Source organism: Poeciliopsis prolifica, unplaced genomic scaffold, assembly GCF_027474105.1.
Source record: "Poeciliopsis prolifica strain line A6 unplaced genomic scaffold, Auburn_PproV2 SCAFFOLD002, whole genome shotgun sequence".
NCBI classification, from domain to species: Eukaryota; Metazoa; Chordata; class Actinopteri; order Cyprinodontiformes; family Poeciliidae; genus Poeciliopsis; species Poeciliopsis prolifica.
Genome location: NW_026562377.1, coordinates 990,268 through 1,014,972, shown reverse-complemented (window position 1 = coordinate 1,014,972; position 24,705 = coordinate 990,268). Strand labels below are relative to the sequence as shown.

At 41.6% G+C, this 24,705-nt stretch overlaps 2 protein-coding genes across 2 annotated transcripts; both read left to right on the top strand.

Annotated features, from left to right (window-relative positions):
* Positions 1 to 3,963, top strand: gorab (golgin, rab6-interacting). The gene is made up of 5 exons (XM_055060047.1): positions 1 to 240; positions 312 to 618; positions 1,432 to 1,533; positions 1,619 to 1,759; positions 2,739 to 3,963. The coding sequence occupies exons 1-5, from the start codon at positions 186 to 188 to the stop codon at positions 3,145 to 3,147; spliced, it is 1,014 nt and encodes a 337-aa protein (XP_054916022.1). The 5' UTR covers positions 1 to 185; the 3' UTR covers positions 3,148 to 3,963.
* A 5,338-nt stretch (positions 3,964 to 9,301) lies between these two features.
* Positions 9,302 to 22,752, top strand: prrx1b (paired related homeobox 1b). The gene is made up of 4 exons (XM_055060161.1): positions 9,302 to 9,868; positions 13,628 to 13,803; positions 17,800 to 17,981; positions 22,170 to 22,752. Exons 1-4 carry the CDS (start codon positions 9,622 to 9,624, stop codon positions 22,300 to 22,302), a joined length of 738 nt encoding a protein of 245 aa, XP_054916136.1. The 5' UTR covers positions 9,302 to 9,621; the 3' UTR covers positions 22,303 to 22,752.
* The last annotated feature ends 1,953 nt before the right edge of the window (positions 22,753 to 24,705 follow it).

Below are 24,705 nucleotides of genomic sequence, written 5' to 3'. Positions count from 1 at the left end.
TTTGGGGCGACCATCTCGCCGGTCTTCTTGCGGTCCTTCGCGTGGCAGTGGTAAACAAATATGGCGGAAGTGCTGAGCGCTTCTTTCGGTGTTTCTCTGAGGTTTCCAGTGATTTTCTCTCTTTAAACCCCAAAGCGTTTTGAGCTGGATGTTTCCGGGGGCTGGTCTCGTTGCGAGGCGGTAGAATGAGCGGCTGGGCGGGTTTTTCCGAAGAGGAGCTGCGGAGAATCCAGCAGAAAGGTAAAATAAAACGACCCAGTCCGAGGCTTGGACCGGCTGTAACCCTAACTGAGCCGGTTGCACTTCCACAGACTCCGCTGGACCTCCTGCTGCTCCCCGCGGCAGGAGGCCGCCGACATCCAGCCGGAGCCGGCAACAGATGCAGCGGGAGAGAGCGCTTCAGTTAGCCGGCTCACAGACCCTCCTGCCGGGGCAACAGCTCAGCAAACCACCGCTGACGATGGAAGGTCAGCCTCCGGACCGGACAGAAGCTCCTGCTGCCGGGCAGGAGAAGCAGCAGAAAGCCGCTGACATGAAGCAGAATCACCGCCCGAAAGCAGAGGAGAAGGAGGAGGAGATGCCTGTGGTGAAAGAGCTGGAGAAGCAGGAGGTGGAGATGTGAGTTTGGCCTCAAATTTCACATCAAGTTATGATTTATTTTCATCATAATAAATTAGCTCCAACAGAAAAGACCCAGCGGGTCAAAGAAATAACAGGATCCACAAAATCTAATGTTTTAAAAACAAATTGAGGGAGGAAATGTTTCTTTTCGTTTAATTGGGCTGATGACATCACAAGAGGCACAGGAGTGGAGCCAATCAGATTTTATATTGATTTACAGTAGCCTGGACCAATGGGCCTCCTCGTTAAAGGGGACATGGTGACACGTTTGTAGAATAAGTCCTGATGTAGCAAACTGTCCCGTCTACTGGTGGGTCTGTGAGAGGCACCAAGAAAATTCATGATCCAAATCTCTCTGGTTTATGCTAATTAGCAACTTCTACTTCCTGTTTGCAGCCATGTGTAGCATCAACATTTGACTGTATTATGCTGTGTGTAATCTGGCTGATTAACCAAACCAGTAGATGGAAACGCACCGCATCCATAATTTAGTTTTAGCTTTATTTCTAAAGTTTCTGTCAAATTCACATCATAATAGATGGAAAGACGGCTGCTGCGGTTTGGATCATCTTCAGAGCAGAACCAGTTAAGACTGCAGGGAGCAATCTTCCCTTCATCCAGAACTTGTAAAGGTCAAGGGTCAGGAAATGGGTAGCTAAATTTCTGCAGACTCCCCACATGCTGGACATGAACTGTCACAAATGTTACCTTTGTGAAAGTTCAAAGACACATTTCTTCCCCCAGAATAATTTAATGTTTTTATTTTGAAAATTCCCTTTTTGTGAAATTGTTGTTTTATTGCGACTGCAGGAGAGAAAAGACGCGTCTGGAGCAGCTGCAGCAGGAGCAGAAAGTTATCGAGGAGAGGAACAAGCTGACCAAAGCACTTCTGGCTAAAACGATCGCTGAGAAGTAAGCAGTGCCGGGTTCTGGCTGTTGATCAGGTCAGATGGGGGCGGAGCCAGAACCCAGCGCAGTAAACGTCTGCTGTGTTCAGGTCCAAACAGACCCAAGCCGAGGCGGTGAAGCTGAGGCGGATCCAGAAGGAGTTGCAGGCGCTCGACGACATGGTGTCCAACGACATCGGCATCCTGCGGGGCCGGATAGAGCAGGCCAGCTGGGACTACAGCGCCGCCAGGTGGGAAGAACTCCAGGCTTCCTGTGCCAAACTGCAGAAGGACAAATTTAAAGCACCAGTATCGTGTAAAATCAACTTCTTCTTTTTTTTCCATCAAGTTATAATGTTATTCCATCATCAACACAAAACTGAGGAATCCTTTAATCTCCGTGGCAACCATTCGGCTGTGCAAAATGTCAGGGTGACCTAGATATCAGGGTGAGCTATATATCCAAAGCTCCTTCAGACTAGCCAGCAGCAATTAGCAAACAGCTGCTGGGCTCGTTATAGGAGCTGCTGCTCAAAGCAACGCCGGTAAAAATGTCAAAGGGTTAATAGAGGAGCCATGTTGGGATGACTTCTTAGAGGTGGAGCTTCAGAAAGAGCAGGAGCTTCTTAAAGAGACAGAGGCCCAATTTCAAGGCGTTGAATTATCAAGTCAAATTTCTTTTGACTTGACCTGGTTTGTCATTGAAATGTTTCCAACAAGCTTGTGCTTTTTTGCTCTTCACAATTCAAACTGTATTTCTGCGGTCAGAGCTCGATGTCCAGGACAGTTCTGCTCTCTGATTGGAGGAAAACGACGTTTTCCTCACTTCACAGCTTCATAAAACTGAAGGAATCTGAAACTCGTCTGATCAGATATTTAACAATAAGCACAACCAATTAAATTCAACCGACTTTTAGATGAACTGCAGGAAGAATTTGGTCCACAAGTTAGAATTTTAATTGATCCAAAGAAAGTCGTAATAATGTCAAAATAAAGTCCTGATAATGTGAGAGCAGCGTTGTAATAATAAAATAGTAATTTTATTACTAAACCTCATGGGAAAATAATTTCAAGTCAAAGTGAGGAATGTTGAGTTAAACTTCATGTTTTAAAACATCATAACCAAATTATTATCAGACGGACCGAGCCGCGCAGATCTCAACTCTACTGGAGCTTTTTTCTCATTAAAACAATTTTATTCATCATTAAAAACAAATCTCTGCCTCCCAGGAAGCGTTATGAGAAGGCCGAGGCCGAGTATGTGGCGGCCAAGCTGGACCTGCACAGGAAGACGGAGGTGAAGGAGCAGCTGACCGAGCATCTGTACGCCATCATCCAGCAGAACGAGCTGCGGAAAGCCTGCAAGCTGCAGCAGCTGATGCAGGAGCTGCAGCTGCAGGAGGAGCTGCAGCAGCAGGAGCTGCAGCAGCAGGAGCTGCAGCAGCAGGAGCTGCAGCAGCAGGAGCAGAGCAGAGCCGACGCCACAGAAGCTCAGAGGGACGGCAGCGGTGAGGCGGCAGCGCCATCAGCCCTCGGCGGCGCTGAGCTGCTCCAGCAGGAGGCGCTGGACCAACCGAACACAGAACCAGACTGTAAACGGTCAGAAAACTGTGATGAGGCTCGACCTTTGACCTCCTGACGCTCAGAGCAGAGGATCATCTTCCTCATGTGGCTCCATCACCAGAAGCGGGTTTTATTCTGTTGACCTCTGCTACAGCGCCCCCTTCAGGCAGGGCAGGTTCACCTGGAGGACTGCAGGTGTTTCAGGAAGTTTAAAGGAAACTTCTGGATATTTTCTGTTTGGAGTCACTTTATGTTCACTGTAAAAACTGACTATCTGTTTGAGTTTACCTGCAATAAAATGAAACTAACTAGAAGCTTTTCAGCTTCCAATGTAAGTTTAGGTTGATAAACTTACATTAATGTTGGTGAAACTATTTTAGTTCCACTGATGGATTATTTCACTTATTGATGGGAAAAAGCCTCGCTATAAATGAAATGATCAGCCATTGGAACTAGAACTTCTTATTGATATTAAGGAATTATTGATTCATAATCAGCTGTTTGCAGATATTTGTTCTAGAAACTGGAACAAACTAGTTGTGTTTTTACAGTGCAGATTTAATGGAACATCCAGTTTGTTCCAAACTCTTAAAAATTTGACAGATTTTTTATAAATATAATAAAACACTACAATAAATATCCAGTTTTAGTCTAAACTCTTTATTTAATTGTATTTCATTTCTTGCAGTTTTATTCAGTTTTTTTCTGGTAGAACTTTCAGCAGATTCTTTGTTTTACAGTAAAATATGATCAAATCATTTCCGGGTTGCAGGTCAGGCTTGTGGACGCTCAGGTAAATGGGATGGTTGCCATGGCGACACGTGGTTCTGGTTCTGTCGGCTGAAGACACGACATGAAAATCATTTCCTTCAATAAACGGTTGTAACACTGACTGTGTGTTGGTTTTTCGGTCCAGTTCGGTTTGCTTCGGTCCGGTTCGGTCCAGTTCGGTTTGGTTCGGTCCTGTCCGGGTCCAGCCGTTAAACCTCAGAAGGTTTACAGCTGCGGTCACATCTGGACTCTGCTGCAGTAAAACGGGTTTAATTGGCCGCCGCAGAGGTCAGCGTCTGACGTCTGAAGCGTCTGACGTCTGAAGCGTCTGACGTCTGAAGCGTCTGACGTCTGAAGCGTCTGACGTCTGAAGCGTCTGACGTCTGAAGCGTCTGACGTCTGAAGCGGGTTTCACCTGCAGGCCTCCGGCTCGGTTCTGCTGCGGTTCTGCTCAAATAAACCCACAGATTTATTTCATCAATTAAAAAAAAGCATCAAATCATTTTTAATAGCTGCTGATTCTGGGTCTGATTCATATTAGAGACGGGATTTGACTTCTTGATAATATTAATAATATTGATTAGAATCATTTAAATCGCATTTAGGATTTTTTTTCTCCCCTCGGAACCTTTGAACTGTCGCGTTTCCTGTACGCCCGAATTTCTCACGGACCAACAAATGCTGATAGATGACAAAACGCTTTTTAAAGGTTTGTTTAAATGACACATAAATGGCCATAAATGAAAACATAACCATTCATTGATGTCTAATTGGAAATAAATATTCCTGAATCAGAAAAATGTGTGAATGTGAAATTTGGCTTCAATGATTAATAAATTAAAACCTTCAGATTAATTTTGCCAAACATGATTTAAAGTGAATAATTTCTGAAAGGACAGAAAAAACTTTATGTTCAATTTTTATTCAACGGTTCACTAGAAAAAACAGTTTGAATTGAAAATGTTGCTTATTTTGGTGGTTTATGGTTTACAATTAAAATGTGATGAATTAATAATTTAATTAGGATTAAACATTTTGATAGAAATATTTTATATTCAAAACAAATTTCAGGACAAAATTCAATTCAATTCAAAGGTGACCTCTGACCCTTTCCGACCCTTTCCGAGCTTTAATGAATATAAAAACACAAAAGAAATGCTCCCATCACCCAAGAAAACAAAATAAAACAAAAAAACCCACCAAACCCACCCTTTCCGAGCTTCTATACATTTATGTATAGAAATACATAAATGTTTAAATCATTTAAAAAATAATAAATCAGAAAAAAACAGCCAGAAAAAAACCCAAAACATTTTAATAAACTTCTGAAAGTGACCAGAACCAGCAGAGCGGGTCGGATCCCTTCTGGTTCTGCCAAACAGAAATATTCACACCTGCAGCTTCCGGCCCGCACACCTGCAGCTTCCGGCCCGCACACCTGCAGCTTCCGGCCCGCACACCTGCAGCTTCCGGCCCGCACACCTGAGTGTTTCTGACCGCAGCTTCACATGACAGGAAACCCAGATTTACGTTTTTGCCACTAATAACTCAGATTAATATTGTCCTCATCCGGATCATAATCATATTTATTATTCTCTCTGATTTGTCTCTAAAATCTTCAACAAACTTTAAACTCCAGAATCGATCTTTGAATTTAATCTGAAAATTTTAAACACTCAATTTTCCACGGAGAGGAAAAGTTATGAAAATGTTTCAGATTAAGAGAGAGCTGTGATAATGAGGCCGCATGTCGCTCTAATCAGCTGCTGATCGCTTCCAGAACCAGAACCAGAACCACCAGCGGCCCATAAATGTTCAGAGCGACCCAAACACTCCGCACCAGAACCGCCTGCAGCGCAGAAACAGAAATTAGCTGATTGGATGATTGGTGTAAATCCGGAAGCTGGCTCCCCGCAGAGAGCCGCGGCTGATCTGGAGTCGGCTCGGTTCGGTTCGGTTCGGTTCGAGATCAACTCCGGAATCAGACTCTGCGTGCGGGTTTCTGAGGATTCCGGCAGCGATCAGGCTGGTTTACGGGTCGGAACCGGGTCCGGTCGCTGCTGGGCCCGGTGGATCGGAACCGGGTCGGAGCTTTGATGTAACCGTAAGAACTGAGACAAAGCGGGAAGAAACAGAAACAAGCATGAAGGTCCAAACGGAACCAACCTGAAACCAGACGAATTAAATTCATTATAAAAACGATGAAAATGTAAATATAATGAAAACATTTCTGAATCTTTAGATTTCCGTGATTCTGCCAGAACTTTTCCTGGAAAACGAACCGAACCCGAATCTGTTTCAGTTCAATAAACTTCATTAAATACAGAAAATATTTACAGAGAAATATCAATAATCCTGATTTTATTGATCAGAACTGACTGAATTTTTGGTCATTTTTTGCAGGTTTTGTGTCAGTAAAGTTTGTTCGGTTTCATCACTTGATGATTTTTTTCTATTTTATTGTTTTGAAGGAAAAATGTTGAAAACAATGAAAATGAGATGAAGTGAAACATTTCATGAAATGATGCCGCTTTGCTTCATCATCCTCTTCCTCTCAGGTGAGTCGCTGCTCGTTAGGCCCCGCCCCCTTCACGCCGCCATGACGCTGATCGATTAACTGACAGGAAACATCCGGGGATTCAATCCGGTCACATTTTCAGGTTTTATAGTAAAAAGCGAGAAACTAAACCTGCACAAACATTTGATCTGCAGTGAAGCTTCACGTGATTATTATTGATTATTGCATCATTTCATTGCTTTCTATTTTCTGAGCGGATCTGATTTTTCCTGCTCCAGATGTTTGCAGGGAATCAGGCCGAGTTCTCCTGCAGGAGACCCGGGGAGGCCGCTGCTCCCGCCTCTCTCTGTTTTTACTCTCGAGCTGGCACCAGAACCGACTCGTAGGCAGGAAAAGAGAATCTGGGGGGAAAACTAATGATGAAAAAGTCTCCTCCATCGCTGCGCCTTCATTAAATACATGGAAAGAACGAGAGCAGAACATCTGGATCCAATCTGCGCCTCTTTGATGGCATCAAGTGTTTTTTTCCCAGATCTGGGGGGGGACATGGCAGCTCAGAGCCCCCCCCTCCCCCTCACACACACACACACACACACACACACACACACACACACACACACACACACACACACACACACACACACACACACCGGGGAGGATCAACGTGCAGCTGCAGTTTAATATTCAGAGAAGCTGCAGAAACTCGAAGCTCAACCGGAGAAAGTTTCAGTGAAGCAGCGAAACCGAACCGAACCGGGTGGAGTTCCCAAGAATTACACTGTAAAACATCACAGCTGCTTCTGGTTGCGTCTGCTGGCTTCTTCTCTCTGAGTCAGAATCTTTCTGCTTCTTTGGAGCTGAAACGTCAACAGAGTTCAACTTTAATTGATTTAATTTAGTACAAGAAGAAAATATGGCTTGAATCATTTTAATCATCTTAATTTAAATGAGTTCTTTTAAAGAAATGTGTGATTGTTCAACTAGATGTTTTGTTGTATAATGTGAAATAATGTGGCTTAAATTAGAAAATAAAATTAAAACAACTCACTACTGAATGTTAACGAGTCACAACAACTGTAGAAAACTGGTTTTGTTAGAACAACTAGATGAAATTAAAATTCTCAATTTAAACAATTTCTAGTTTATTTTTGTTTCATTTTACAGTTAAATCACCTTTAAGTGTTTTACAGTGTAAGAGTAGAAATACTGCAGCATACTTTTAAAAGTATCCAGGAAGAAATTACTCAAGTAAGAATAAATAAGTATGTGGTAAAAAAAAAAAAAAAGTGCTTTATTAATATTTAAAAATCACATCATCAGATGGAACAAAATATAAAAATGAAATTTCAGTATTTTAAGGACCAATTTAAAACCAGCAAAATAAACATTTTTCTTAATCAGTTTAATTTAATAAAAAACTTTAACAAACTGCAGGTGAGTTTTGTTAAAACATTTTTCATTCTGTAGGTGAAATCTGCAGCAAAAATATTGATAATAAAATGAGAAAATACAGAGAAATAAAAATACTCCTAAAAGTGAATTTTATAAAGTTACTCAACTAAACGTAAGTAGTTACTGGAGTTTCTCCACCTGAACAGAGAAAACTGTCTCTGATTGGCTGCAGAACACCTGAGAGTCTCACCTGAGAACGAATCCTGGACTCAGGAGCCTGAAATGTGGATGAATTTAAACCCAGAGGCCGGACCCACAACTGGAACAAGTTCTGATGATCAGATCGGATCCGATCGGATCGGATCGGATCGGATCGGCGTTACAGTGAGACAGAAACCATGAGGACAGAAGAAGAAAAGTTTATAAAATAACTGTAATCCTCTGCAGCAGCAGCAGCAGCAGTGATGGGAAGCGCTAACTAAAATGTTAGCGATGTGCTAATAGTTCATGTGATGAACAATCTAAGTTCCTTATTTAGAGGAAGCTGATGCTAAAACACTTTAGCAGAAGATAAACGTCAAACACATTTTGATCTGTGCTGCTTTTGCTACGTTGTTCTTTAACTCTGTTTTAATTTTATAGCCAAAACTTCATCATGTCAAATTTTATAAAGCTGAAACTTTACAAACAGCAAACAAAATTAAAGCTATAGATGCTAAATGTGCTGCATGTTTTCAAGAGAAGCAGGAATGCTAATGACACATTAGCTCTGCTAGCATGTTAATGGAGCTGTTCCCACTAATGACAAACAGAAACAGATTTTAATTAGGAAAGTTTTTCAGAAACTGTCAGGATGGATCAAAATCTATAATCTCAGTTTGACGTTTTGTCTGAATTTTATCTGAACATGAGAAACATTGATGGAACTCGCAGATTCCTCAACTTTCACTTTGTTTCTGCTGCTCTGGCGTTCCACAGGGTCGGATTATTGGTCCTCCAGTTTTTCTCTAACATTAAAAAATCATATTTATTCTCTCATTCCTGAAATGTCAATAAAACAATCTTCTTTTTGAATCTTCTTTTTGGTTCTGAAAGTGATTTTAGGTTCTCAGTGATTATTGATTTATTGATTTTTGGAGACTTCCTGGTTTATTATCATTGTTGTTATTGATTCTTTGTAATATTTTGGGAACTTTTAGTTTTAGGTTTGACCGAACAGAACCTGCTTGGTTGGATCTTCTTGTTCCGAAGTTTCTGGACCTTAAATGAAAACAAAATGGCTGCCAAAAAAAGTGACTAAAACTTTGTTTTAGTGATTTATGTTTCAGCTGAGTGACAGAAGAATCTGTCAGAAACAACAGATTTAAAATAAAAACAGGGCGGAGAGAAAGAGAGACAGAGAGAGAGAGAGAGAGAGAGAGAGAGAGAGAGAGAGAGAGAGAGAGAGAGAGAGAGAGAGAGAGAGAGAGAGAGAGAGAGAGAGAGTCCTGCCTCCTCGCGCCTCTTGGCTGCAGTTCGGTCAGTTTTGCGCACTCGGAGTTTTGCGCATCTGCTCGTCTTCACTCGCAGCAGCAGCAGCTCTTCCTGCTCAGATGTGACTCGGTCCAACTCGGAGCAGAACTTGTGATTCCTCTCCTCCTCCAGCTTCCCGCCTCTCCTCTCCTCTGCCGCGCGCGCGCCGCCGGATGGATTGGTCGCTTTGGCTTTGATCGGGACTCGGTTCGGGACTCGGTTCGGGACTCGGTTCGGGCTCTCCGCGGCTCCTCTGGATGTGAACAGCTCCGCGGAGCCCAGTCTGAGTTTCCGGGGATCTGCTCGCTGTGATCCTCCTCAGCGCTGCGCCTTTTCCGCTTCTCCTGCGTTTGCGCCATGACTTCCAGCTATGCGCACGTAATGGACCGGCAGGCCGCCATCTCGAACCGGCTGGAGAGTCCCATCACGGCGAACCTGGACAACCTGCAGGCCAAGAAGAACTTCTCGGTGAGCCACCTACTGGACCTGGAGGAGGCCGGGGAGATGGTGGGAACCCAGGCCGACGAGGGCGTCGGGGAGGCCGGGCGCAGCATGCTGGAGTCCCCGGGGCTGACCAGCGGCAGCGACACCACCCAGCAGGAGAGTAAGTGTGCGCAGATGGAGTCCGACTGTCAGCCGCAAACTAAACTCATCTGTTTTCATCACGTGCCCGCGGAGCCGCGCGCGCGCCTTGGCCATGCATCATCCTGACGGGCTCCCCGCAGAGCCGCCATAACTCCTCGGCCGCGCTTTGAAGTCCGCGCGGCGCGCTGGTGGACCCGGAGAGGGCGGGAGGCTCCGGGCCATAAATCTGCGCCGCTGACCTCAACCAGGCCGCATTTACGCTGCAGGTTTCCTCTGCAGACAAAAAACAACATAATAACTCAGAAAATATGAGTCACATGATGACGCAGCGCCGCCTGATTGGCGCAGAGCTGCGGAGTTTTCCCTCAGTTCCCATTAAAACTCTGATCAGGTGTTTATTTACTTCAGAGGGAGGAAGGAGTTCAATGTTTCATTCTTCTGTGCGTAAAAAGCGCATTTAAGCGCCAGAACTTCCTCATTAAAGGCGCAAACCGCCGCGAAGCGCCGCGCCGGGCGCCGGGCGGCTTCCTCTGCGCGCCGCAGAAAGAGTAAATAAACTGCTTCTCCTCCTCTCCGTTTGCGCCAGTTGACGGAACCGCTTTGGGTTTTAATGACTGTTTTTGTTATTTCTCTAAAGGGGGAAAAGGCGCAGCGCTGTGCGGCAGGAAGTGCGCGGGTCACGTCGTTAATTCACGCTTATTTTCAGCCTGTCAAACTCTCTCAGATGATCCGAGCCAATCATCTGTCATAATTAGCGCGCGTGTCAAGCCGCAGATCAGCCAATCAGAGCCGCTCTTCATTTATGAAAAAAAAAAAACAATCAGGGGTTTTTCATCATCAGAAAAATTAGACAAATATTTATTGTTGCGAGAGAAATTATTCATATATTTTTACTAACAGATGGATGTTTTTAGGCCCTTTAAATAATTCAAACCTGCCAAATCATTTCTGGTTCTGGTTCTGGTTTGATGTCAGGAGAAACTTTCAGTTTTAATGACGCCATGCGGTCACACGTGATGAAGATGAGGATGAGGATGGCTTTGATTAAAGCTGCAGGTTTTTGACCAAAGTGCCGCTCAGCCGCTGCGTCATCATGAAAACGACGCAAAGATTTGGGTTTTAATCTGAAGTCAGATTTTAATCCATTTTCAAACATTTGCAGCTAAAATACAACAAAGACGCTCATATTTAAAAAATCTTAAATTATATTTGCATTTGCTTTATTGTCTATTTATAATCAGAGATTTATGAAAAATATCAACTTAACTCATTTTAATTCATTCAGTGATATTTTCCCTTTGTCCTTTATTGCTGCAATCTTTTTGAAAAAAAAAAAAAAAAAAAAACCTAAAAGCTCAAAAACCTTCAGATTGGACAGTTTTACACCGACCAGCATTCTGCCGCACATTCTGCCGCTCATTCTGCCGCTGCAGCCACTTTGCCGCATATCAAACCTCCGCTAAGTTTCAGCTGCAAACTGCGGGAATCAGGACATTTATTTTGATCTTTATTTGCGTTTTGTAGAAAAAATAAAACAAAAATAATAACAGAGAATTATGAGTCAAACTTTTTACCCCAAAATGTGAAAAAATAACAGAAACAAAAAAAAAAAAAAAAAAACATTTTTTTTTCCTTTTTCTGAACTGAAGCGGTTTTAGATTTAATTAATAATAATTTTAATTATGTGTGATACATTAGTTGAGTTTTTGATTATTTAAATTTTTATATTTTGGGTAAAACTGTCAAATTGAACTGAAGAAAAAATAAAATCTGTTTTAGTTTCTGAAAATCAGTCAAATTAATTTAAAAAATGATGAAAAAAATCTTTAAAATAGAATCAGAATTATATAAAATTGTTTATTTTCTTTTAAGTCAGATCTTAGTTATTTCTAGATATAATTTGACCCAAAATAAAAATATTTATATTTTTATAGAATCTGAAAATTCTTTACTTTTTCCCACGAAGGAGATTTTTTTTCATTTTTATTGTAAAACAGGTGATTTTTGGAAAATAATCAGATGATTTCTGAACAGATGAAACCTGCTGCTGGTTTTCCTTCAGAGGAAAATGTTCTGACCCAGACGTTCTGCAGAACCCGACTGCTTCGGACTGGAACGCAGCTGAAGGAAAAGATGTTTTCATTTCTCTAATCTGTTGGTTTTCAGCCAGGGGCCCCGGGCCCCCTGCCAGGGGTCACCAGATAAACCCCAGAGGTCAAAGGGTGATTAGCTGAAGGAAAACAAATCAGTTCAGTTTCATCTGGACCTGATTGGATCAGATCAGAACCAGAACAGCAGCCACTAAATCAGGACCGAGAATGTTCGCTCACATCTATAATAACCATTATGCAGCTTTCTGTGAAAGGTCAAAGGTCAGCAAGAAATGAATCTCCTGACAGGCAAACACTGCAGCAAATTTAAAAAAGAAAAAACAAACAAGACTAAATATTTTAATTACATTTTTGAAACAATGTTTGGAGAAAATGTTTTGGTTCTGATCCGTAAAGCGGTTCGGATTTAAACACTGAGCCTGAAGAGACGTTCAGGTTCCTGAGGAAAATCCGTCACACGAAACTTTATCCTGATAAAAGTTTAAATTTATCCTGATAAAAGTTTAAATTTATCCTGATAAAACCTGAAAACAATAAATCAACTCTGAGCTCAAATAACAGACGACCTGCTGACAGCAAAACAAACAGGCAGATGACAGAGTGTGTGTGTGTGTGTGTGTGTGTGTGTGTGGTGTGTGTGTGTGTGTGTGTGTGTGTGTGTCTAAAATGAAACCAGACCTGAAATGTTTCTCAATAATCAGTCAAATCAAACAAATAAAATTGTTGGAAAAACTGACAAAATAATTTTCCATTAAAATATTTTTCAAAATTCCTAATTTAGTTAAATCAGGTTTTTATTTCTAACAAAATCTTATCAATAGTTTGTTTTTAATAATTTCCTCCATATGAAGTTTCTAATAATTTAATTCATATTTTAAAAACTCTTAAATTTTTCATGTATTTATTTGACATATATAAAATATTTCTATAATATTTTACAGGAAGTTGTTGAGGCTGAAATCAGCGGAAGTGTTGGAGGTTCTTCCTGTTTACATCCGGTCAGTCCAGCTGAGTTTGGACCCGATGAACAGGTTCGGTACCGGTTCGGTTCGGTGAGGCGGTTCTGGTTCCGGTTCCTGCCTGTTGGTAATTAGGATCTTTAGTCGCTGGTGAAAGTTTTGTTCTGTGGTTTTGTTGTGGAGCCGCAGGATCCGGTTCCTCTGCAGGAACGTTCACACGGAGATTCGGTTCGGTTCTGGAGGTCGTTTAATTGAGCGAACGAGTTTTATTTAATTTATAGGAACAAAGAGTAAATCTGGTTCTGTTGCTTTAAATAAACACTATGGGTTCTTTTAAAGAGCCGGTTCTTTAGTAAAGAACCGGTTCTTTTCTCGGTTCCGCTGAATAAAACCCGGTTTAATGTTTCACAACCTTTTGATAAAACACAACTTAGAATATTTGACAATCATCAAGTTTTTAAATTCAAATAAAAACAGATTATTTTGCTGTGTTCATAAGTTCAGTGAATCAATCAGAGCCGCTTCACCTCCATATGATCAATGACAGCATGAATATGAATATATGAATATATTCAACAGTTTCTCCTCCTGAATGTCAACATCCCTTCATTTTTGTCTTTTATGAAAACATTTAAAATCTGAAACCCGCAGCAGCCTGGTGTTCTCCATGGTAACCGTCTCTTCCTCCTCCTCCTCTTCCTCCCGCAGATGAGCAGATGAACACGGAGGAGAAGAAGAAGCGGAAGCAGCGCCGGAACCGGACCACCTTCAACAGCAGCCAGCTGCAGGCGCTGGAGCGGGTCTTCGAGCGGACGCACTACCCGGACGCCTTCGTCAGGGAGGACCTGGCCCGCCGGGTCAACCTCACCGAGGCCCGCGTCCAGGTCAGGCTTTTATTCTGAAATCTGGCTCGGGTCGCCCTGCCAAACCTCCCGGATGAATATATTTAGCTAATAACGCGGCTGAGTGGCTGAGAGTCATTAACATGTTTAGATTTGTCATCAGGGAAACGATAAGAGGTTTGTGGTTCATTAGAGACGCGGCCTGCCGCCACACCGGCTTTCTGTCTGCTGCATGGATCTGTGTGTGTGTGAGTGTGTGTGTGTGAGTGTGTGTGTGTGTGTGTGTGTGTGTGAGAGTGTGTGTGCGTATGTGTGTGAGTGTGTGAGTGTGTGTGTGTGTGTGTGTGTGTGTGTGTGTGAGTGTGTGTGAGTGTGTGTGTGTGTGTGTGTGTGTGTGTGTGTGTGTGTGTGTGTGTGTGTGTGTGTGTGTGTGTGGACTGGATGCGATCAGAACTGGATGTAATGATGTGTAATTTCCCTGCGGCTCAGATAAAGTGCAGCAGATGAGGCGCTGGGCCAGATCTCATCCTGACTCCATTAATGTTTCACTGGAGTTTCTGCAATTAATTAATCACAATTAATCCGCTAAATCACCAACTATTTCAATTAAAACGTCGCATTTCCTGCAAAATTATTGGAAAACAGACAATAAAGATATGCATTAATATTTAATCTGATCTTCAGCCATCAGGTCTCCTGACGCTAACATTAGCATTAGCTGCTACATGTTAGCATTGATGCTATCTTAGGATAGCTGATAGGCTAACTCCTTCCAGCACATCGTGGATACAACAAATATTTGTCTTGTCCAATCAGAAATGAACCGGGAAAAGAAACTTTATTATCGCCGCTATTAGCAGAAGTAGCTATTAGCAGAAGTAGCTGTTAGCAGAAGTAGCTGTTAGCAGAGTAGCTGTGCGTCAGATTTACGGACGTACCGGAAGCGGTTCCAGTCGGAACCTTTGTATATATTAAAAATATTAATTGCGTTAAGATTTTCAAAGCTATGCAATTAATTAACTGAGGATTTTTTCATCAGACATTAATTTAATTTAATTCAGCCGGATAACGCCCGGGTTTCTGCACTGTGATGTATTCTTCCTCTGATCAGTTAGGTTGGAAATCTGGAATAATCCAGTTACTGAGGCACTATTTTCTCAGGCGATTGTTGGAGGGATACGTTTAAAAAGTAATTTCCTTTGTCTAAAACCAGATCAGTCTGAGTAAAAGTTGTTAAAGATTTTAACACGGCTTTGATTTTGTCTTTGTCTCTGAAACTTTAATGTTTCTGTCGCTGCTCAGCGTCTTGTTTTGAGTTCTGTACAACTTGTTGCAAATCAGAGTTTTCCTGAGAAAACGGCTCCTATTTCTGCTCCTGCTGGAGTTTGTTTGTTTGTGTGGAGATGAAGCTGCAGGCGGCGTCCAGCCGTCCTTCGCCTCAGGAAGAGAGAAAATGAAATAAATAAGCAGGGAAACGTTTCTCCATGTTTTCTACACAAATCCTGACACAAGCAGCTGCAGCACGTCCAACACATAGAAAACTAGTCCTGCTCCGTGGAAGGATACGCAGAGAAACACTGATGTTTTCTGGAGAATGAAACAGAGCCGACACATTAAAAACAGACTTTTATTAAAAACCTAAAACCAAATGAATTTATGTGAATTGTTTTCGTTCAGGATCTAAACTACTAGAATCTGCAGGTTGTTTTCCTTTGAGATCATGGTTCAATCCGGAACCGAGGCGTTCGGGTCCGGAACCGAGGCGCTCGGGTCCAGAACCGAGGCGTTCGGGTCCAGAACCGAGGCGTTCGGGTCCAGAACCGAGGCGTTCGGGTCCAGAAGAGGAAGAATAAATGCAGAAGTCATGTTAAAGTAATGCGGCATGTAAATATGAGCAGCTGATTGGTGGAAGGATACGTTGGTGAAAAAAAGATTTAATTGAATTTTATTTATCAATTAAATCCTGAATTAAAAAAAAAACGTTTCAGAGGATTTTTACGCTTCTTCACTTTCACACCAGTGGATTATTTTAATCGTTTTAAACTGAATGATGTCATCATTATGGGCTTATTTACATGCTGACTCATCGTATCCTTCCGCCGCTCAGACCGGATCTTCTTCTCACGTTAGTTAGATCTTAAATGTTTGTCCTGTTTTTTTTAGAGCCTTTATTTCAGAGGAAGGTGAAACTAAAGTGACGTTGTGTGAAAACGGGACACAAACAGCATCCTGCACCAGATTGGCGGAGGGATACGTTGGTGAAATGAACGTATCGCTACCTGATGGTGAAAATCGTAATCGGTGAATCAGTTTGAATCGATTTGACTGTTTGATCCAGGAACCCAACTAAACCGATTCCTCATGTTTCTGATCTCATATTTATCACTTTTTACTTAAATATTAGCGACGCAATAAACAGAGCAGAATATTATTTATTGATGTTTACTGGAGGAATCTCTTCTTTGAGTGTTTTCATATCAACTCCTCTGAAAACAAGCCCGTAACTTTCCAGACCTTTCCAGGCTTATTTTGTGAATTATTTTGACTTTTAAGCTCCAAATGTCAGGAGGGTTTTGTGACTCATTCGGCTGCAGCTGCAGCAATCGTGCGAAGAGCAAAACAGATTTTATAGGCGACGAACACATGTTGGGAAAACAGCTCTGCAGAAAACGTTCCTGCAACTGTTGTTTTAAAGGCCTTAAGGTTGCATCCAATAAAGCAGGAAAACAAGCAGCCAGCCCTCCTGTTGGTCTGGAGCTGCAGATAAACTCTGCCTCCTCTAGCACAGCTCACTGAAAGTTTTTCTTCTGCGGGGAAACGGAGGAAATGGTGATGTTGGCGCAAGCGGAGCTGCACATCTGTGATTAATGTGCAGAAATCCTTTGATAAAAGAGACTCATTCCAGAGGCTGTGCGTCAGCGAGGCCCTGTGAGCGCCGGCAGCTTCTAATAATGGATTTGATTTCACAGCAAGAAACAACATCCCGGCCCCCCAGTCCTCGCTTTGAGTCATCGCCTGACGCCGAGGACGGAGGCGGCCGGGCGCTGAGGCCTGGAGGAGGAAAAGGAGGAGGAGGAAGAAACCTCCTCACATGTCATGGTTTAAACTTCTAGATGGCTCCGGTCTCTGAATTTAACTGCAGATAATGAGTGAAAACCCAGGAAGCAGATATGAAAAGGTTGCTGCGTTCAGGCCAGAATCCGACCGGCGCTGAGAATCCGACTGTCTGCTGAAAGTAACAGACCGGAGGGAAATGCTCAGGATGTCAGCTGCAGCCTCCACCCATCACCTCCACCCTCAGGCTCCATCAATCTGCTAATGCAGAGCTAATGCTTCATTTAGCGCTTTAGCCGTTTGCTAACTCTGAAAGGGGTTAGCACACTTAGCTTCCCCTAAATGAATGAAATCCCTGATTGAGTTGGATGCTCTTTGAACTTTCAGCTGAATAAAGTTCAACGTTTTGAACTGTTAATAATCCTTCATGTAGTTGAATGTTTATATATTCATGCTCTTATTTTGAAGTGTTTCCTCCATTTCTCTTTGCTAATAAACTTTATTAGCTTTCTCTGAACACTGTTGGTGTAGAGCGTTAGCGTTCGCAGAACCTTATGATTGGTGCTTCAGGGAGAGTGATGCTAACGTTTTAGCTACTTTTTACGGGGTGACGCCGGTGGTGCACATTTCCAGCCTCCCAGGTTTTATAGGATTCAAAGATAAAATGAAACTAAAGATTATGTCAAAATCTCCACTTTACTCCTGAAACATCCCTGAAGTTAATCTTCTGATAAAGTTTCATTTGGGATTTACAGGAAGTAACGAATTTCTTGAACTTTTTCTACTTCACTGAAAGTTTTCAGAACAATAATGAGAAAACCGGGTTTTCAACATCACTAAAGGTTTCAGTTATTTGCCCTCAAGGTAGAAGCAGAACATAAATATCGTGAGGATGTTTCTGAGCTATAATCCCAGTTTTATTTGGTGGCTGCTGTGTTTTGGGGCCTTCTTTTTCTCACTCCTGGCGTCTTCGTGTCGTTCCAGGTCTGGTTCCAGAACAGAAGAGCCAAGTTTCGCAGGAATGAGCGAGCCATGCTGGCCAGCAAAAACGCCTCGCTGCTCAAGTCTTACTCAGGAGAAGTCACAGCAGTGGAGCAGCCCATCGTGCCACGCCCCGCGCCGCGCCCCAACGACTACCTGTCCTGGGGCAGCGCTGCCCCCTACAGGTACGGTCTGCTTCTTCAACACCAGCCGACCCAGAGCTGAGATTCTTCCCTGGTGCTGTTCTTCAGTACACTGCAGTTAAAAACTAAATTAGAGGCTTTATCTCTGCAGCTAATGGCTCCCAGTTGTCGTAAACCCTAACAGCGTCTGTTTATTGGACTTTAAGCATCTAAACAATGTGTTTACTGGTGGTTGTTGGAGAGATTTAATAAAATGCAAACTGACAGGGATGCTAATTGAATGATTTTTACACTCATGTTGGATTTTGAGGTCTTTACTGTTGAGAAACCTCTTTTATATCCGACTGGCCTCATCAGACCGAACCGGACCACAGGGATCCAGATATGTCCTGTTAGCCAGTAGCTTGGCTCAAGCTAACTCTGGAGTTTAACTAGGACATACAGAAAGCTCCCAGTCTGACCAGTGATCAGCCAAAGGTAATCCCAGTACAACCAGGACTCAGCAAAGAGAAAATGACGACGCCTCGTTAGCTTCAGAATTCAACATGGCTGCTGCATGTATCCAAAAGCTGCTCACTTTACGGCTTTTATCACTAAATCGTGTTGCTGCTGAGTTTGAAAGCAGAAATGCTCCTGGATGCGGTTCTGTAGAATCTGCTGACGCTGCACTTTTTCTGAGCAGACAAAACTTTCCTGTCATTTTCTGTAAATTGGGAACTTATTTTTCTTCATGCTTTCCTCAGAATATAGAGTTGTGAAAAAATAGTGATTGCAAATGCTGTGGTTTTATTTGATCACCACTGTGTGCTGCTGTTAGCACGCTAAAGCGGCTAACAGCTGCGCCGCCTGAACTCCTCGTCTTCCTCAGCGTCTTCATCTCCTCTGATCTGCCTGCAGCTCAGAAACTGTTTTATGAAAACTTTGAAACCAAACGGTTTCACTTCATCTGAACTACAAACAGACTAAAAGCTCAATTCACTGATTCATTTTTAACAAACATTAACAGAAGAAACATGAATATTCTGACAGTTTGTAGCTGAAATTCAGTCCAGGTTAAATTAGGACTGAATTTACATCATTACGGTCAGATTAGAACATTTTGGAAATAACAAGAATATTACAAGAAATAATATTTTATTTTGAGAATAAAGTTGTAATATGAGGAATGAAAGCTATTAAAATAATATGAATGGAAATATAAGTCAAAACGTTGTGATGTTTATTTTCTCTAAGAATATTTAATTTAATATTCCCTGTTTAAAGTTTAGTAATATGGAAATATTATGAGAATAAAGTGACAGAAGTGGTAATTATTAGAGAACTAAAGCTAAACGAGTTTAACTTCCTGTTGTCGGTTTTATCAATAATTAATATTTTAACTTCAAACCACTGAAAACCGATTTTAAAACCAAATATTTGATCTCCAGTCAAACCAACTTGGATCAGAACCAAGATGGTCTCCAGAACCAGAACCAGCAGGATGAACTGGTTTACTGTAAAACCCACTTCGTTACACTTACTGATTAAAATCAATCGACTGAATCTATTGGTTAAAAATATCCACAGTTTGTTCTGCTCTGAGACAACGCTCGGTTCTTGTCCGGTTCTGATCCAGTTCTCTGATTGAAGTTTTTACACATTTAAGATCTAATTTACAGTGAGAAGGAGATCCGGTCTGAGCAGCGGAAGGATATGGCGAGCAGCCAGAGTGAAAATCCCATCATTCAGTTTAAAACGATTAAAATAATCCACTGGTGTGAAAGTGAAGAAGCGTAAAAATTCTCTGAAACGTTTTTTTAAAATTCAGGATTTAATTGATAAATAAAATTCAATTAAATCTTTTTTTCACCAACGTATCCTTCCACCAATCAGCTGCTCATATTTACATGCCGCATTACTTTAACATGACTTCTGCATTTATTCTTCCTCTTCTGGACCCGAACGCCTCGGTTCTGGACCCGAGCGCCTCGGTTCTGGACCCGAACGCCTCGGTTCTGGACCCGAGCGCCTCGGTTCCGGACCCGAACGCCTCGGTTCCGGACCCGAACGCCTCGGTTCCGGATTGAACCATGATCTCAAAGGAAAACAACCTGCAGATTCTAGTAGTTTAGATCCTGAACGAAAACAATTCACATAAATTCATTTGGTTTTAGGTTTTTAATAAAAGTCTGTTTTAATGTGTCGGCTCTGTTTCATTCTCCAGAAAACATCAGTGTTTCTCTGCGTATCCTTCCACGGAGCAGGACTAGTTTTCTATGTGTTGGACGTGCTGCAGCTGCTTGTGTCAGGATTTGTGTAGAAAACATGGAGAAACGTTTCCCTGCTTATTTATTTCATTTTCTCTCTTCCTGAGGCGAAGACGGCTGGACGCCGCCTGCAGCTTCAGCGGCTCGTCTTCACTCTGCTGGATTGTCAGATCCAGTTTCTCTCTGTTGTTTGTGGATCATAAATCAGAACCAGAACCGGTTCCGGTTTCTTCGCTCTCCAGGATAATTGTGTTCAGTGTAAACATCTCTCTCTCTGCGCGCGTCGGGGGCGATCGGGCCGGACCGGGCCTCCGTCCCGACGAGGCGATAATGTGAAAACAAAGCGTATTAAATCCAGCGGTGACCCCGTGACCTCTGCCGGCTCGCAGCTCTTTCGCCGCTCTGGTTTCCAGTAACCGACGTGATGAAGCTTCGGCTCTCTGCGTTTTCTCCAGCGCAGGATTCTCCTGAGGCCGGACCGGAACCGGCCTGAGGAGAAATGGTCCGGCAGCCATTTCTTTCCGATCCTCTCACAGTGCAGTTGGCCCAGTTACCACGGTTGCAGCGGCGAGCTGCAGACTAGATCACCTTAAATCCACCTTAAATCCACCTTAAATCCAGTTTTTGCTTTTTTTCTCCAGAAGTGAAATTAACTATATTTAATTTTTTCTGTTAATTTTATTTTTTTTATTTCTTTCTTTCTTTCCTTTTTTATTTTTTTACTGAAATAGATTTTAAAGAGAAACAGAAAATAAAAAAGTCTCATGGAATTTAAAAATGGATTTTATTTTTTAAACCAGTCAGTAACTTCAGTGCTTCTGCTGTGAAGAGATTCCAGGAAATCAGATTCCCACCCGGTCCCAAGGATTACAATAATCCAATAACTTCAAACTGTCACTAGAAATGATTGAAGTAGGAGAGTTTAGAGTTTATTTAGATAATTATTGATTTATTGTGTTATTAATGAAAATTGTTTGATAATTTAGAGAAGTTGTTAAACTGAGCGGATCAGACAGAATCGAGTTTAAATGGTCGTTTAAATCCAGTTTGTTCAGAACCAATCAGAGCTGAAGTCTGAGAATCAAGATGGAGAAGAAGTGAGGGTGAAGATGATGATGATGAAGATTAAAACTGATTAACACAAAATAAACCAAATCTGTGAATTTTATCTATGATTGTCAGCGATGGCTAAAAGGCTAGCTGCGCTCACCAGAAAGTGCTAATCATAAACATTAGATCTGCTAATGCTAAAGAGCTAAAACAGTATTTAGCAGAAGCTAATGCTAAAGAGCTAAAACACAATATTTAGCAGAAGCTAATGCTAAAGAGCTAAAACAGTATTTAGTAGAAGCTAATGCTAAAGAGCTAAAACACAGTATTTAGTAGAAGCTAATGCTAAAGAGCTAAAACACAGTATTTAGTAGAAGCTAATGCTAAGGAGCTAAGTTTAATTCAAATTAAATCTGACCTTGAAAAACACTTGAGAACAAATTAAATTTCAACGTTATTATTGACATTTTCTATAAATGTTGTATTTTGTCTTTGTTTTGTTTCTTGTTCTGATTAAAGTTATTGGAGAAAAAGACGAGGAGAGGAAACGGGAACAAGTCTTCACCCCCTTCAAAATAAGAGCATGAAACCTCTAAATACATGAAGGATTCTTGAAAGTCAAGAACCAAAACTTTGACACAGAAGTTGAACTTTATTCAACAGCCGAGTAAATTAGCGTTTTGAGTTTTTCCAGGGAAATGAAGCTAACTGTGATGTTAGCATAGAAGCTAAATTCCAGGATTATTGCATCAGCCCAGTGAAACTGTTTGTGGTTTTTATGTTCATCTTTTCCTCTCAGAAACGTGAACGGGTTTGTGACTTTAGATGAAGATCCCATCAGTATGGGATGAAAAGCGAACTCGCTCATCAGACTCGAGCTGCTTTCAGGCTGTGAATGTCGGATTGTGTAACGTTTGGTTGCGTCTCTCCGCAGCGCCATGGCGACCTACCCGCCCACCTGCTCCAACACCAACACGTCCCAGGGCATGAACATGGCCAACAGCATCGCCAACCTGCGGCTCAAAGCCAAGGAGTACAGCTTGAACCAGGTTCCCACGGTCAACTGAGCCGCCGCCGCCGCCGCCGCCGGACAGGACAGGAAACGCCCCGGACGAGGGCGGGGCTTCGAACCTGAGGTGACTTTACTTCCTCCTGAGGTTCTCTGAACTCTGAAGGACTTCCTGAGCGGATTTAGCTCAGCGTCTGGCTTTGACTGAGACTCGGACCGTTTGGATTCCCCGTTTCCCTTTTCCTTCTTTCTTTAAACGTCGCGGATAAAAACCAAAAGTGGGACCAGCCAACCAAACACTTTGTCATTTACTCAATATTTTTGTAAAAACATGTTTTTTCTCCTTCTTATGCCACTGAAAAGCCGCTTCAGTGCATTCTGACCTACATGTTATATAGTCCAGTATAAAGTTAATGTATTTCTGAAGCCAAACCAGTAGATAATTTCCTATGATATTCTTTATTTGTAACAGAACCTTGTATATGAATAAAAAAAGCATTTCAAGCAACCCAAACAGGTTCCAGCTGGAGGATTTGTTACGTCTGTGCAGCAGAAATCAGATTTTTGTTGTTGTTTTTTACAGTGCAGTCTAAGTTAAATCACACTTCAGACACTGTGAAATAAAGTCTGTTTATAGCCGGGGCCATTTGGAAAGCAAAGCTGATCGCGGCGCTCACGCTCGGCCCATAAAGGAGAGATTTATCACCAGAGAACAGAAAACCTGGAGCTGCTCATGCTTTCTGTCCGGAGTGTTTTCTTTCCCAGATTAGAAAAGCCTGAAGTTTCCATCTTTAAAACCGAATATTTACGAGGAGGGAAGTCCTCTCCTTAATGCGGAGGGGCCCCGGGGCCTCGTTCGCTCCACGGCTCGCCGTTTCTTCTTCGCGACCCCTGGTGACCCCCGGCACGGACCAACACACGTCCTCCGAGTCGGGCCGAATATTGGAGCAAGAGCCTTGAAAAAAGCAGATTTATAATTCAGAAACTTTCATCGCCTGAAGCGCCGAGCTGCTCCGCTTCTCTGAAACCTGATTCAGTTTCAGATTTATTCCAGATTTTAAAACTTTTAGAGCCTTTTGGATCAAACTGCGAAACTTTGAAAACGTCTCTGCTCCGAGTTCTGCTGCGAAACGTCTCTCAGAACTAAAGATTAATTATTGACAGTCGCATGATGAACAGATTCATAAACGGATCATTTAGAGACAGAAATGAAATGTCTGAAACTAATTTGTATTTGATTTTTAGATTTATTCTGAAATCAAACATTTTTTCTTCCTGAATGTTTGTTTCTTATTTTAAAGAGAAATTAAATCTTGATAAAGTTCATTTTCAAATCTCTTTAAAAACATTTTTAGCTGTTTTTGTTTTTTCTGCTAGTTTTGTGATTTTTTTGCTGAAGTTTTTTTGCTCTTTAAATCTGGATTTTATCAACATTTTAAACTGAATGATCAGAAAAACATTTTTGGGTTTTTCTCAGGATGTAAAAAGAAAAATATTTCCTGTTTGCAAACATCGTGATTTATTATCTGAGCTGCCACTTTTAGAACAACCTCAATTATTTCAACATCATGAAATAGTTTAAATATTTTATAACAATAATTGATCCATAACTGGAATCTGTATTAATTGATGCAAAAAATACTTTTTCAGGTTTTTGCTCTAAAATTGTTTTCTGACTAAAAATAATTTTCAGAATAAAATATGAACTTTTAATTTGGACATTTAAAACAAATGAGCTGATATCGTGTTTTTTTAACCTGATTTAATAAAAAATCGTGATGTATGAATATGACCAAACGTTTCAAACACTGAATGTTTGAAAATAAAAACCTTTAGTTTTTATTGTTTTAGACATTTATGTTAAAAAGCATTAGTGCCATTTTAATATTTTAGTAGTTTGATGTTTTTATGTGTCTGAAGGTTAAATCTGGATGAACTTCATTAAACTTGAACATTGTTCTGCTTCTTTCTGAAATGCAGATTTTAGCAACTTTAAATCAGTTAAATTAGATTTTTTATTTTTTTTAGATTTACTGATTTTCTTAAGTTTGATTTCTTTTAGCTGCTTTTTTTATTTTGTGTTTTGTTCAGCAGAAGCTCAAATCATTTACTGATTTATGGGAAACTTTATCATAAATGTGTTTATTTCTAACGTGAAGGAGAGAGAGGGAAAAGAGAGACGTTGAGAGGAAACGAGTTTGTTTCCACCTGCAGAAGAGAGAAAAACCAAACCGAGAAACCGCAGAAATAAACAACATCTGCATATAAAATAATTATCAGTGAAAACGAGGCGAACCGGTGGAGTCTGACAAACACCTGGACCTGAAGGAGCTTCTCAAATGTCTGGAAGCTGATTTGATTTGATTATTTTTACGACTTTCTTCTTTTAGGATCTTTTCTCTGTAAAGTTTCTGTTTCCAAATGATGCGTCTTAAAGTTTGTTCCTGCTGTTAGAGGAGAG